General features: G+C 38.6%; 1 protein-coding gene across 16 annotated transcripts in view; it reads left to right on the top strand.

Moving 5' to 3' along the window:
- Positions 1–15,124, top strand: part of camk2g1 (calcium/calmodulin-dependent protein kinase (CaM kinase) II gamma 1) — a 76,712-nt gene that overhangs the window by 58,308 nt on the left and 3,280 nt on the right. The window contains exons 10-22 of one of the 16 annotated variants that reach the window (XM_042767978.1): positions 2,223–2,345; positions 3,180–3,263; positions 3,362–3,404; positions 3,896–3,958; positions 8,438–8,478; positions 8,830–8,916; positions 10,225–10,269; positions 11,008–11,062; positions 12,417–12,521; positions 13,713–13,856; positions 14,243–14,318; positions 14,577–14,671; positions 14,785–15,031. In XM_042767978.1, the coding sequence (XP_042623912.1) occupies positions 2,223–2,345; positions 3,180–3,263; positions 3,362–3,404; positions 3,896–3,958; positions 8,438–8,478; positions 8,830–8,916; positions 10,225–10,269; positions 11,008–11,062; positions 12,417–12,521; positions 13,713–13,856; positions 14,243–14,318; positions 14,577–14,671; positions 14,785–15,017 (1,194 nt within the window). In that variant the 3' untranslated portion in view covers positions 15,018–15,031. The remainder of the gene's footprint in view (positions 1–2,222; positions 2,346–3,179; positions 3,264–3,361; positions 3,405–3,895; positions 3,959–8,437; positions 8,479–8,829; positions 8,917–10,224; positions 10,270–11,007; positions 11,063–12,416; positions 12,522–13,712; positions 13,857–14,242; positions 14,319–14,576; positions 14,672–14,784; positions 15,032–15,124) is intronic. The other 15 variants (XM_042767979.1, XM_042767982.1, XM_042767981.1 and 12 more) reach the window with 15 other exon arrangements.

The raw sequence follows: 15,124 nt of genomic DNA, 5'->3' as shown, positions 1-15,124 counted from the left end.
AAAATAAATAAACTTCCAGCTTATTGCTTAATTGTTCATGCATTATTTGATTACAACAGATGTGGCAACACACACTGTGGTCCAACTTCCTGTTTAATTTCTGATTGGATGTGATTTAGAGCTACTGGTACTGTTATTGATTATGTCAGGCCCTCCCTGACGCATTGCAGAGAGATGAGCTTTGCTTCGAAACAACTGCCTCTTTCCCAGAGTGTATGTGCTTGTTTGCTTGCGTATGTGTGTGTGCATTTTTGAATTGTCCATCTGTTGCATCACAGTCTCACACCCTCAGACGTGTGTGGCATGACATGGAGTGAGTGACTAGCCTAGAGAGATGCTCATTCCATTAAATTTTATGTGACAAATAAAAGGGAAGAGATGATGTAACTGTGAACTTATTGTGAAAATGGATTGAATGCATGTTAGATGGTTTTGGTGTCACAGTGTTGGGCAGGCCAGGTGAGTTTACCTCAGGGAATGGACAATATGACAAATCCTTTATCACAATGTTAGAATGTTTGCTGAAACTTCAACCACAACATGGTTGATATCAGGGGTCTTGGCCTGTTTTAGGTCAGTGATCCCTCAGTGGATGTAGTGACATAATACGGAGCACTCAAAATAGATAGTTAAATATAGATAGGCGTAGGCATATAGTTGTATTATATTTTCATTGTACTTAATATATAAGATCTCTGGTTTAGACAGTATATTAAATGTGGTAGTGCTGGTAAAGAGATAAAGGATTTTCAAAGAGGTTGATTATTTTAGATTTCTAATTTGATTATTTTCTCTTTGTAATTGGAAATTAGTGGCCAAAAAATTATGATGAATAAACAGTGCAAAAATGTTATATACAATACTGTTCAAAAGTTTGGGGTCAGTACGATTTCTCTAATGCTCACCAATGCTGATCAACATACAGTTAAAAAAAAAAAAAAAAACTAAGATTATGAAATACCGTTACATTTTAAAATAGCTGCTTTCAGTATATTTAACATTTGGATTTATTCCTGTGAAGGCACAGCTGATTTTTTAGCCATTGTATCACAGCCTTCAATGTCAAATGATCCCTTAGAAATCATTCTAATATGCTGATTTTGTGCTCAAGAATCTTTGATGAATAGAAAGTTCAAAAGAACAACATTTTTTTTAAATAAAAAATATTTTGTAACATTTATAAATGTTTTAACTGTCACCAATTATATGTATAATTGCTAAATTAAAGTATTAATGATTTAATTACTAAATTCTAATTGGATGATTCCTTCTGTTGACTGTTGTCTTTTTTTTCATATGTAAATAGTGTAAAGTAGTCCCTGCTCACTAACATTGGTAATATATCTACTATGGCATAAATGTTATTCCAAATCTCTACAGGCTGACACATTGCTATTGTGTACAGTACATTATGCACAGTATATACCATAAGAATCAAATTGGGAAACCTCACAATGAACTTGCTTCTTTGTTTTGTACCCTTGTAACCTTCCGTCATGTGACCACAATCAATGAGGTGTAGTTCTGCCTCCTCATCTGTTACCAGCTTCTGTCTCTGCAACTTCTGGCCATGTTTGGATGCACCATCCACAATCCTGAATGGCCATCTTTGCTGAAGCAATGCACACCGGTGCAAAAACGCTCCAGCCATGAAATGTATTAACAGTGCCCTGAGCCAAAAGCGCAGCTGAATCGGTGTGTGTAAGGACTTGCGAGCACCTGCAGTGTTTCTAAGTACAATCCACACGCCCGTTTTAGCTGATGCAACACAGCTTGATGCGCAAAACAAATTATACTTCCTGGAACCGGCCCAAGGTTTTCTTGGAACAGACAAAGGATTTGTAACGGCCACATTAAGATCTCCTGGTACGAAAGAGGAGGTGTAACACACATTCAACATGGATACAGACACAGCTTTTTATTGGCTAATTACAACTGCAATTTTCTCTAGTTATGGGCTGCAATGAAGCCATGAGGTGTGAAATGCGCAAGCAACATGTTTCAAGCACCAGCCGTGCCGAATAGGCCAGCAATAAGAGGACTGATTGCTGTGACTCATTGGATCCTGTACGCTGCCTTGTGATACGTTTAATTTCATTAGGCCCCGGTGCAGACCGCTCTGTATGTGTGTCAGTACATCTTGTGGTGTGAAAAGCTCTTTAGGCATTCTCCTGCATTTAGATTTCATGTCTAACGCTCGCTCATGATGCTTGCCCCCACAGTTTCCTTCTCCAGAGTGGGACACGGTCACCCCCGAGGCCAAGAACCTCATCAACCAAATGCTGACCATCAACCCAGCAAAGAGAATCACTGCAGAACAGGCCCTCAAGCACCCATGGGTCTGTGTAAGTTATCTCTGCTGAAGACTACCGCAAGCTCCAAGCAAAAAAAGATCCATTGGGGAATCTGAGCTCTTTTAGAGTTTAATATGAAATGTAGCTTTCACATTCACATATTTTGTGCTCTCAGAATAGACTGATGTGTTTGTTTTGATGCTTAAGGTACTTCAGGAATAGTTCATTCAATATGAAAATTGCCATTATTTACTCACTCACAAACCTGTATGGCTTTGTTTTTTTCTTTGGATGGTGAATGGAGGGAGTTTATTTAAGTTGAGTGTTGATTCTTACTTTGTAACAGCGATGAGTTTACTACAACTACTGGAGCTTTTAAGCTTCAAAAATGGCCTGCAGGATTAATCACATTTTAATCATAATTTCTGCTTTTCTCAATTAATTTTGCATAATCGTCTGCAATATTGACCCAGTGGGTCTTTATCCATTTTTTTTTTTCTCTTAACATTTTCTGTTGACTCCTGGGGTTGCCAGATTTCAGGAGTTTAAATCCCCCAATCATGGTGAAATGTAGAACGAAATTTCTCAAATGAGAACACTTGTGATTAATTATCATGATTATAATTTCTGAGCAAAATAATCATGATTATCAGTTTAACTATCATTGTGCAGTGCTAAAAAAAAACAAAAACTTAAACATGGTCCATACGACTTGTGCTCTATTTTCTGATTCTTCGAGAATAGCAGTGTCTGATTAATGAGTGAATCATACTTTTGAGTCAGATCTTTTGAATGCACTGATTGAATGATTTATTCACGAATGTGACTTGATCTTGTAATGCTGATGTGGAATATTTTCTTCCATCTTGCATTTGCTGGTTTCAGCAACGGTCCACAGTGGCATCCATGATGCATCGCCAAGAGACAGTGGAGTGCTTGCGCAAGTTCAACGCCCGCAGAAAACTCAAGGTACGTGATGGGTTTGAAGGGCCCTTAGACTAACTAATTAGAGCTAAAAGTCCTGTTGCCATGGATTAAACACTCTGTTTTTCTCTGCCTTTGTTCAGGGAGCCATTCTCACTACTATGCTGGTTTCTAGAAACTTCTCAGGTGAGTTCCCTCATTCTCCTGGGATCAGGTAGGAAAGTGCAAAATCATGGATAAACTTTGCCCACCTTTGAAGTTTTGCTCCAGTTTTCACTGTAAAAAAGATGTCTAATGGCTGGCTCAGTAATTAAATGGAGGGAAAATTCACTTGGGATCTAGAGCTTTGGATTAAAGGAGCGTAAAGTTTTGGATTTTTCTGCTTCAAATCTCGATTTCTTTGAGCTGTTAAGGTTTTCTCTGAGGCTTGAGGATAACAGTTAAGGAATATCAATAACTTCCTTTTCAGTTTAATATCAGTTTACTTCCTGAACAGAAGATGATTACCGTTTGTGCAGGTGACTCTTTTGTCTTTGATATAGCAGGTTTGAGATTTTTAGTTTCTTGTTATTATTCTAGACCTTGATTCCTTGTAATAAACAAAGGTAATTTGTTCAATAGAGGGTTTGAAAACCATTCCATAGCTTCTCCCAACTCAACACCTCTCTGTCCACTAGTGGGCCGGCAGCATACCAGCCCTGCTGCTCCCACCACAAGCACTGCCGCGCTTGCACAGGAAGGTATGTGAGAGTGCATCTCCTCACCTCGCCACCAGGGGGACCAGCGAGCCCCCTCCACAATATCTCCAAACCCCCGCCCTCCCTCTGCTCTCCCCAATCAGCATGCAGCCAATGAGAAGCCTGCCTCTCTTGCCATCACTTGCAAAAAATTATTTAGTCTTTACTCTCATGAACCACTTCTGCTTTTATAGTCTTGGAGATGTTCTCACGTTTAAAAGGATAGTGGCCTGCTGAATTTCCATTTCCCACATACATCTCATGCATTTGGGCGATGTGTAAGAGTTTCTGGAATAGCATGGTTTTTTTTTTGGCCATGTTTTTATTACTGCTTTGCTTTTACCATGACCATTTAACTTTAACATTCATCTAGCTAGCTTTTAACCTTAAAAGTTGTAAGAAGCATTAGTGCAGGTTCAGTTGTCTAATATGGGTCTAATCAATTAAATAATTTTAAATGCTATAGGACCATTATGGGTCATTTTTAAAAATTTTGTATTTTTATTTAATATTGATAATATTGTATTATTTTATATTATATTATTACTTTTTTAATAAATCAACTCACACTGATCTGACTTAAATTAATACATTTAAATAATGTAATCCAATGTAAATTATACTTGTGAAATATTTTATTTAATAAAAAAATTAAATTACCTGCTCAGTTTGGTGGCCAAATCACTATTTGCTGTAACTGAACATTTTATAGAAGTGGTGTTCTAGGCATCTGGCAAATTAAGTTTTTTTTTTTTTTTTTTTTTTTTTTTTTTTTTAAAGAAAAATGCTCAAAAGTGAAACTATTTTCTTGCATTCAAAATTATGCTTTTGCTTTGATATGGATTTCTTAATTATTTGAAATCCTTTTCTTGACTGATCAGTGTTTGTTACCATGTTTTGAGAATGACTCTTATAGCAACACATTATAGCTTTTGTTCAGGTCTATTTATTTATCCGTCGGCATAGATTGGCTCTTTTTATATTTGTGAACAAACAATGTCTCGTTTCGTCTCATAAGTGTCCCCAGTTCAATTTACACACAGTGGCTCTAGGCAAAACAATCCAATCAATACCGCAGCACTGCATTCATGTTACTGATCGCCACCACAAGACCCCCCATGGGCCGGCATGCATTATTGTCTGCATGGAGTAAAAAAAAAAATGCAAATGTCGCTTCTCCTCCTGTGATTAGACTTTCTCTTTTTTTTTTCTCTCTCTCTCTCGCTCTGTCCCTCTCGGTTAAATTGCTTCAGCCCTTTTTGGCTCTTTCCTTCCCTGCTGATCAGCTGGTGTTTTGTGCAACTGGGTTAAATAGCATTTAAGTGTGAAGTCTTCTTTAGCTGAAGATATAGGACCCAAGTCATGTGTCTGTGCTCAGCCCACCTCAGTGCTTTCCACTTCAGGCAGAATGAAGAGGTTTGGAGGTTTTTAGCTCTGTGTCCTGTATCATCAGCTAAAGCAGACCTGTGCAGCCTCGCCAAGCCACCATTGCCCTACCACTCTCCTTTCAACTCTTCCTTCTTCCCTCGCCCAGTGCGCAGGGGCTTAACCACATGGACGGGCAGGAGCGGGGTTGGCTTGCTGCCAGTCGTCAGACCCCATGTAGCCGGCGCAAGGGTCCGGTGAGCGTCAGGTGGTCTGCGGGGAAGGAGGCCCTCTGGAGGGCAGATGGACAACACTGTTGACAGTGTCTCTGAGTCAGGAGAAAGTGGAGAGGAGATCTCTGGTTCCAGTTGTGTTGTCTGATCAAATTGAATTGTCCCACTCTTACCAAAGTAGGGGACATCTGTCTGTCAGTTTCAGTAAATGTCAGCCAGCTGCCATTTTCAACAAGCTGTGTCTGAGCAGCTGTCAGCATGGTGAGAATACTTCATATGTACGTAATGGTCAAAGGAGAACAATTAAGAAAAATTGCAGCATCTGTTCAGATCCTCCAGGATTATGGAATCCAAACAAGAGATCTTCACTGTCTTGTTGAGCCTGCTAAATGTACTGTTTTCGTTGTTTTGGTAGTTAGTTATTCTCTTAATGTTTCTGCAGTGTGTACATGGTACAGGAGCACTAACATACCTGTCGAGAGGTATCCATTAGCATTCCCATTAAGGAAGTACTCAACCTGGATGATGCTGGGAAAATGCTCTCTTGACTTATTGTTTGAATAACATTGCCAAAAGTTTTGATGTTCTGACACAAAATTGAACTAAAAATTCAAATATTTCTTGATTTTAGCTCTATGGACTGCCTCATTTACCGCAGAAGATCCCATTGGAAGGGGATTACTATAGACATTTTCTTTCTTTCTTTACTAAATGAAGGATAAGTCACTAGAGTTTAAAGTTGTATTTAACCTGGAATGTTCCTTCAATGTTCTTTTGAGCCATCCAGTCAATGCTCTCCATCAGTTCTTGGCTTCAACTAGTACTGTAAGTGTTTATAACTCTTTATATTCTGTTATTGTTAAAGCCAGTCCTCCAGTGGACGTAAGATGTTAACCCATAACCAGTAATGACATTTCATCACTGTTTCTTCATTCTTTTAAGAGCTTGTTTGAAAATGATTTCTTCCTCCCTCTCTATAATTTATTTCCACTCAGCATTATTAGTGGTATGACTGCAGTGTGGCCGTCCTGGGGTCCCATATCCATCTGATTGTTGAGCAATATAACGGAAGATTGCTGGCTCAGCTTTCCCAGTCACAGTCTGTGAATCCTATGAGACATAGTTAGATATGTGAGAGACAGTGGAATGGTAATGAGTTGAGGTCTAGCTTTATGACTCCTTCATCAGTGCATTGCATTATGGGACCCATGGTTTAATGCCGTTGGCACTGCATGGCTGACCGTATGGTGAATTGCATCCACCACCAGCACCTCTCACCTCATGATTAGTGAAGCATGAAAGCAGGCCTGCAATGCAAACAATGCCTGCTATCGTCCAGCTTGTCCTCTCTGCTACTAAATAGTTTTGTTTTCTTCTTAACCCTGCCATTTTTTCTTCCCACTTGTTTATGGAAGGTAAGGCGCTTAGCAGGACAACCGAATTTGAAACCTGTTTTTTTTTTTTTTTTTTTTTTTTTTTTTTTTCTGTTATTGAGGGTTTTATAGGCCTTACTCAAGTCATTTGATTGTTCTCTGAGGGATCCTGAAGTGTGTCGAAGGCCATTTCCCCTACACTGACTCAAAACCTCTCCAACATGCCCTCTGGGAAATAACAGTTGCAGTTAAAGGAAAAATCAATTGCATATATTAGGCATGATTTCCCCTCATTACGTCTGCAGCCACAAATGGATAATAAATTCATTGTCTTTATTTGCTCTCAGATTGGTGAAAAATTTAATAAAATGGGCTATTTATTCTAAGTCCATGCAATTAATTAATTTTAAAGGGGTTATATCATGCATTTTTAGCTGTTTTTTGTAAGTAAAGTTTTCTTTATTTCTCTCTCTCTCTGACAACAAAACGGTCATAATTTAGGTAATTTTCATAATTTCCCACGCACACTCTCTTCATTAAAATTAAGCAGGAATTGTTTATTTTGCTTCTGTTGCTGTAAGAAATGCTCCCTCAAATGTGAAGTGAGAAACAGCACTTCGCTGCACTTATTGATTTTGTATGCATTTATGAATACACTATTGATGAAAAGTTTGAGATGGGTAATATTATTTAGATGTTTTTGAAATGCTTTTATGCTCACCAATGCTGCATTTATTTGATAAAAAAATAGTAAAAACGGCAGAAAAGTCATTACCCTTCAACAGCAGTGTCTTCAGTGTCATGAAATCATTCTAATTTGCTGATTTGTTGCTCAAGGAACATTTTTTTTTTTTATTACTATCAGTGTTGAATACAGCCGTGCTGCTTAATATTTTTTGTTGAAAGTATAATGCTTTTTTCTGGATTCTTTGATGAATAGAAAGTTCAACAGAACAGCATTTATTTAAAATATAAATCTTTTTTAACGAGTCACTTTTGTGACATTTGTCACTTTTGACAACTGCAGCTACTTGTTTCTAAGGTTGAGTTTTGATAAATGATCTTTCTGTCACTGCTGAGAAGTTTGAGTTTAAAGTTACAATGCGTTTTCATACAGTAGCAGTTCAATGATCTCTCTTAAGGATCAAGGAAAATTTGATTTCTCAAGATATGACCCCTTTAAAGTAAATTTCACCAAACTGAATTATTTTCATTTGCAGCAAGTTATTTATTTATAAGCTACATACTTTTTACCTTCATCTCCCAAAGCTTCATATGTCTCTGGATTAAACTTGATATATATACAGTAGATCTATAAGAAATGTCTTCTGTGGGGAAAAATGATGCTAGTCAGCACTGCCTCCCAAACCCTGTATGCTAATGAATGACGGAATGCAAGCCAGCAGTTTGTTAATTGTTTTAAATGGGGATTTATTTGAAATATGTGCAGATGTGAGCATTCTGTCACTTTCGCTACATGTAGTAATTTAGTCTTTCTCTGTTCCCTACAGCATGCAAAAGTTTACTGAACAAAAAGGCAGATGGAGTCAAGGTAAGCACAAATATGTTCCTTATATACCTACTTTCTCCTGGAGATTGAGATTCTTCTTCCTTCTTAGGTTCCCATCTCTACCGGGGCTTTCCATTAACTGCTTTTAAAATAAACACCACTTGTTAATAATATAAAGTTCTATGAAATGTCCATTAGTAATCGGCGCCGTCTGTGTGAATGATGGATATCTTTGTACAGTCATCTTCCTGGCGTATGCGATTCATCTGTTGTGTGATTTCTAACTACCACGTCTGGCATGAAACCTTTACTCGCAGGAGGATCGGCTCCGATCATGTCCCTAATGCTGTCATTTCTCTGAAAAGGAAGTTGTGTCTGTCCTCTCTATTTCAGCCCCAGACAAACAACACTAAAAACAGTGTAGTGAGCGCTGTAGTGAACGCCATGAAAGAAAGCAACACGGCCTCTTCTACACCGATGGTACCTCATCTACATTCAGTATTCTTTGTAACCCATCTACTCATCTGACCGTTTCCCATAGAACATGATCAAGTGTTTGCAGTAGTGTTTGGTGCATGTCAGAAGTTTTTGAACCCATTTTGCATGTACTAAATACTTCAGACCTATAGTTTGATGTGCACTAGATGTCACCAGTTGTTTTTCTCCTTATGTGTTTATTGGGGGCACTCATGTCTTTCGAAGCACATCTGGTACACATGATCGTGGTGTTTTATAAACGTGTCATTTGGAGTGATTTGTTCTTGCCTGCCTCTAGCTGCTGGTTTATGTCCTTCTGCACTCTTCTTGTCCTTAGTTTGTCTTTGTAGGTGTATTCACACTGCTATTACAAGTACAGTACAAACAAAAGATAGTCATTGAACGAGACTGTCTGTGACTTTTAACAGTTAACAGTATAAAATGAGATTTTGGTATTTGTCCAATCGTTTATGCTACCATACAGAATATATGGATTTTGGTCATTTGAGTCGGAGTGCATAAACCAGTCAGAGTAAAGATGCAGTGTCCCACACAGAAAGCTGTCAGCCGTGTTGGAAACTAGCAGTGTCCCCTGGAGGTTTAAGAAAAGGAAAGTGGATTGACACTTTAGATGGGCCTTGTTTGCTCGACTACCCAAATAGCTGTGCAAAGAGCATCCTGGGACCTCTGAAACAATCCATTAAGAGCACAAGTTAACCCCCGACCCCTCCTGAGGCCTCTAAATGCCTCCACAGTGCTGATGGACAGCTAGCAACCACTGGGCCATCAGACACATACAAGGCAACAGAAGCCACAGTTGGAATTAAATACATCATATTCACGTTTTGGAGGGTTCAATTGGGTCATAGAACTTCTGAGAATAAACCGGAAGTTAATCTGAGGAAAAATATAGTGCATTTAATCCTTCAAGGTGGATGTTTTTTTTACGTTTGATTCTCCATTTCTGTGGTGTCAGCAGAATTTCAGTTGAATTTGAGAAACTGCATCTTTAAATCTTTGTGCGCATGCCATTTATTATTTTTATAAGTGTACTCGTGTGGTCTGTTTTCTTTGGTGAGCTGTGAATGTTCTTTATGAACCCCAACCTTGTGTTTATTTCCACATAAAGTAATTGTCTATTTAGATCATTATTTCTTTACTTGATCTCAAAACCCTCAGTTTGTGTCTTAGCCAAGACAGCAGCTTGTAAAGTGTGTGTGTGTATTTCTGGAGGATGTTGTGTTTGACCAGATTGTTGTGGATGAGTATTACTACTTTAATCATGATGTGAAATCTTGTTCAATTTTACAGGAGCCACAAACTACAGTTGTGCACAACACTGTCGATGGACCCAAGGTACATTTTTCAAGAGCATTTGTTATAGCAGTGGGGGAGCGATTCACAAATTGCACATTTAAACCATTTATTTTTTATTTTTTTTATAAATCTTGACTGATCAATTAAAATTCCTTATTGGATTTTAAAATGAGGTTTTTATTTTATTAACTCATAAAAGATTTGTGGACCAAATAATCATTTTATTTAGTATCATTAACATAAGATTATATTTTTTATTCATACTTTGAATGATATTTTTATAGTTCATTTTAAATTTTGTTAGATTAATTGTTGTTTTTGTCATTTTTAAAATAACATCTATGTAGTTTTTATCCATTCTTATTTCAGTTTGTTATTTTTTAATACTTTATCTGATTTCAGTTTTTAGTTTATTTCAATTCAGAGATTTTTTTTTATGGCTTTGGTTTTAGTTTTAGTCAATAATAATAATCCTGATATGTAATAATAATAATTATAAAACTTGCAAAATATTTGCGAGCATGTACTGTTGCAAAAAATATTACAAAGTTTTAGAATAATTTTGTAATCACTCTCTTGTTGTTATAATTTAAAATATATTGATGTTAAATATTATATTAATGTTTACCTTATGATTATCGAGAATTCTCAGAATCAACATGTTGAATCATGAGGTTCCTAATTCTGGAAGTATATAATGCTATTCATTCCTTTTCATTCACGTCTCATGTTTGGTTTGTCTGTATATTCTTTGTCTTTCTCTATATCTGTCTCCAGGGCTCCACAGAGAGCTGTAACACCAATGAGGAAGAGGATATGAAAGGTAGGAAAGGTACACAGATCTTCTCTCCTCTTCTCTGCATGCCTCCAGCACTGTGGGGTTGCAGCTCCCAGTGCTCGTGTCAGAAGAGTAATCCCTCTCCAGTCTGAACACTTATACTACCACAGTACCAAAACACACCAAAAAAGCTTTTGATTAAACAATATACATGTCACGTCAGTCAGTATCGGTTTGAAATATAAAATATGAGGCTGCAGTGACACCTGAGGCTTTGTGGTTTGAAGGCAGGGTCATGAAAGCACACTGCCGGACGACAGGAGGGGAATTACGGTAGAGGGCATTGAGACGGGGTTAGATGGATTGTGCTTCACCCGTTTAACATGCATGACGGCACAACCCTTTGTGTTTACAACTAAATTGCTAGCTTAGAGTTAGCAAAGGTTCAAAGTGATGGTGCACCAGAGAGATTTAGCTACAGTATTCAAAGAAGTAAATGAGGGCAGACTCTCAAAAAAATGTAGCCTATTCAAACATTCCTATTTGGATGGGATTAGATTTCTTTGAACTCCAAGGGAACGATAGTTGTGTGAGGAAAAACATAGACATGATCAGTTCAGAATGAAAAAGTCAGTACATCTGTGAAAAACAAATTTACCTGTCGTCCTCAAAGAAACTAGTCCCATCCAAACAGGGCTTTAATAAGCGGCTCTGTCATATCACTCACATAATTTGTCATATATATATTGTTTGTGAGCTGTCAGTGCCTCAGTAGGTTTCCTTGTAGATTTTGTGCATGTTTGTGTGTGTGTGTCCTGTGTTTTTCACCCCACTTATTTAGATGTTTGTTGATGTGCCGTGTCGTGTAGCATGTTGTGAACCGAACTGTTTTTCCTGAAGGACTCTCGCCGATACAGTTTTGTAAAAGTTTTTGAAAAGGGCCAGGCTCGAAATTCATTTCCTCTCCTTATTCACTCTGGGCCTGGACGGACAATAGCAGCTTAAAGAGTCTTATCATTAGCTCTGTCACGTCTGAGGTTAGGTGATGAGGACAGGAAATTGGCGCGGAGCCTGGAGAAACAATTTCTGAGCGCGCTGTTGTCCAAGCACAACAAATACGGCTCCGCTTCACCACACCTATAGATAGAGACCTGCGTCACACCATCACTCATAACTCGACTGGAAAATCTAGGATCATCACCTGTAGTCCTGCTCCCATAAACACAGTTCTGCTTTTATTGAGAACAGCTCATCTAAACGCATCCCATCCAGCGTCTTCGTGACCTATTTAGTCATGATGAAGTGCCAGCATTGCTGTGGTGTTTGATAGTGTGTTTCGGCTGGTGAAGGACATGAGAGATGTGTGTGTTTTTCCTCCTGGTGGCGTGTGGTTTTGGGGCTGTGCCAGCCGAGAGTGCGCAGGGAGCGAGCAGTGACAGTGCCGTGATGAGTCAGTGCAGTGCCGGGGAAGAGCTGCCCGCTCTGGTGGCTTCACCACAGGGCTCTCCTGCCAGTAAGTTAAGATCCTCTCGTACCACCTGGGCACCTTCAATCCCTCCTCAAACCTTCAAGTCGAGACCTTTTTGTCCCCCCACAACTCCAGCCTTTCTATCCTTTAGTATACTATCATAAGGTTCTGTGTAGAACAGTACTGTGTCACAGTTGTTGCTCACAAATGTATTCACCCCCCATGCATGCTGCTCAACTACTATTTACAGATCTGTCTTGTTGTAAATTGGCTTTATAGTAGCTAGATTGATCTTTTAGTTGTTCTACACCTGATTTCCCTACATTCTCCTTCCCAGCTTGTGACTGAAGTCTCGAACCTACCCCTTTTAGGTTTCAGAATTTGTAATTAATATGCTTTTTTGCAAACATTTTAATATCCCACATCTAAGCTACATACTCGTGAATCAGTTTCTTGCTGGTTAACAATACTCCATATATAAAATAACATAGCAATGGTATAAAAAAAAAATAGACTCGATTCTGTATCCAAGCCAGCTGCAACACCTCATTTAACATCTGTCAGCATCTGTCTTTAACAATTTCCTCTAACCTTCCCCCTTTCCCCTACTTCATAAATTCCGATAAATTGTCTTTCTACTAATTAACTACAGATTTCCATTATAATCTTTTCTTTATCTTTTCCATTCTTTTTAATTGATCTCTTTATGTAACACTGTTTATGAAGTACAACAAAATTACCATGTTGTTGAACTGTATATGCTTTTATATAATGCATTAAAGGAATTGTTTACCCAAAAATGTAAATTCTATCATTTACTTACTCTCATGTTGTTCCAAACCTACATGAACACACAAGGAATAATTTAGCCTAGTTTCCACACTGCTCTTTTTCATACAAATGTGAGCAGGGACTCCAAAAATAATATAAAAAGCTGTTGAATATACTATGCAAGTCATAATCACTTTTATGATACATTTTTGGAGCTCAGCAGCATCCAACCATAATGTAATTTCATGGTATGAAAAAGAGCTACAGTACATTAAATATTCTCTTTTTGTCTTCTATGGAAGGAAAAAACGCTTAATAGATTTGAAACATGAGGTTAAGCAAATGATGACAGAATTTTCACTTTGGGCTCTGATGTTGTACTTCATACTCGGTGTGTTCATGCATTCCTCTCTCTTTCTGCATGCATCATCAACCGTGTTGCGTGTGCTACGTTGTGTGTTGCAGCCGTCCCTGTGCATGACGTTAAACGCTTGGCATGGAACAGTTCAGAACATGCCTCGTGTCCAGAGTTAGAGCGCACTCATTCTGGCCCCTGTGCCTCAGCCCATGGGGTCGGCGGTATCACGGCGAGTGGGTCCGCAGCTCAGTGTAAGTGTGTGGGGTAGACAAGGACACACACACACACAGAGGATGTCAACAGGAAATCAATAATAGAATTAACTAGTGACATCCTATCAGATGTCACAGTGGCCACTTGCTATTGTGTTAGTCAAGGTTGACTTGACGGGTTGATTTTTAGTATTGTAATGGTATTGAATTTTTTTTAAATTCAGGTATGTGTTCTGTCTAACAAATTTGCATCATGAATGTTTGTCTTTATTTTTTCTTTTTCACTTTTCTCTTGGTGTCAGTTCTCATAGGTATCTGTTCTGTAAACAGTGTATGTTATGCTTATTAACTTTGCTTTTCTTTTTTATCATTTCATTTCCTCTCCCTCCATCATCCCTCATCTTTCACACGTCCTGTTTGAGTAGCTCGTAAGCAGGAGATTATAAAGATCACGGAGCAGTTAATCGAGGCTGTCAACAATGGAGACTTTGAAGCATACACGTAAGCACAGCCCACCTGCACATGACAGCAACACATACTTCAGCTTGCTTGTAACAAAGCTACCAATAAAATTATAGGTCATCGTGTGAATACATGCAAGGCTTTGAAAAGAGACTCCTGTTCTTTTGGGAGAATGTTGTATCTAGCCATGAAATGCTGAACACAGCATATATTCACTCTGAAATTAAATGATCACTTTTTTTATGCTATATGAACGTTTGTATATGAACACTGTTATTATATTCTTATGTTCTACAGAAGAATCTGTGACCCTGGTCTGACCTCTTTTGAGCCTGAAGCTCTGGGGAACCTGGTCGAGGGCATGGACTTCCACAAGTTCTACTTTGAGCACTGTGAGTCATGTCTAACTATCAGTATAGTTTTTACCTTACAGAATATTCATATACAGGAAGTTGTCTTTTGACCATATGTAAACAGATGCAATCCATGTGTTTGACTTTTTCAGTGCTGAGTAAGAACAACAAGCCTGTGCACACCACTATCCTCAATCCTCATGTTCATCTCATCGGGGAGGACGCTGCCTGCATCGCATATATCCGGCTGACGCAGTACATCGACAGCCAGGGCCGCCCACGTAGCTGCCAATCGGAGGAGACACGTGTGTGGCATCGCCGTGACGCCAAGTGGCTTAACGTCCACTTCCACTGCTCAGGGGCACCAGCCGCCCCCTTACAGTGAACCACACAGGACAGGTAAAAACATTCACACGCCTACGTTTTTCTATCCTTTAATATCTTCACTCAGAAATGGATGGATGCCTGTTTCTACCTCAGAGTTTAAATAAA

Source organism: Cyprinus carpio, chromosome A12, assembly GCF_018340385.1.
Source record: "Cyprinus carpio isolate SPL01 chromosome A12, ASM1834038v1, whole genome shotgun sequence".
NCBI classification, from domain to species: Eukaryota; Metazoa; Chordata; class Actinopteri; order Cypriniformes; family Cyprinidae; genus Cyprinus; species Cyprinus carpio.
The sequence above is the reverse complement of the archived record's forward strand: the minus strand, read 5'-3'. Positions and strand labels throughout refer to the sequence as shown.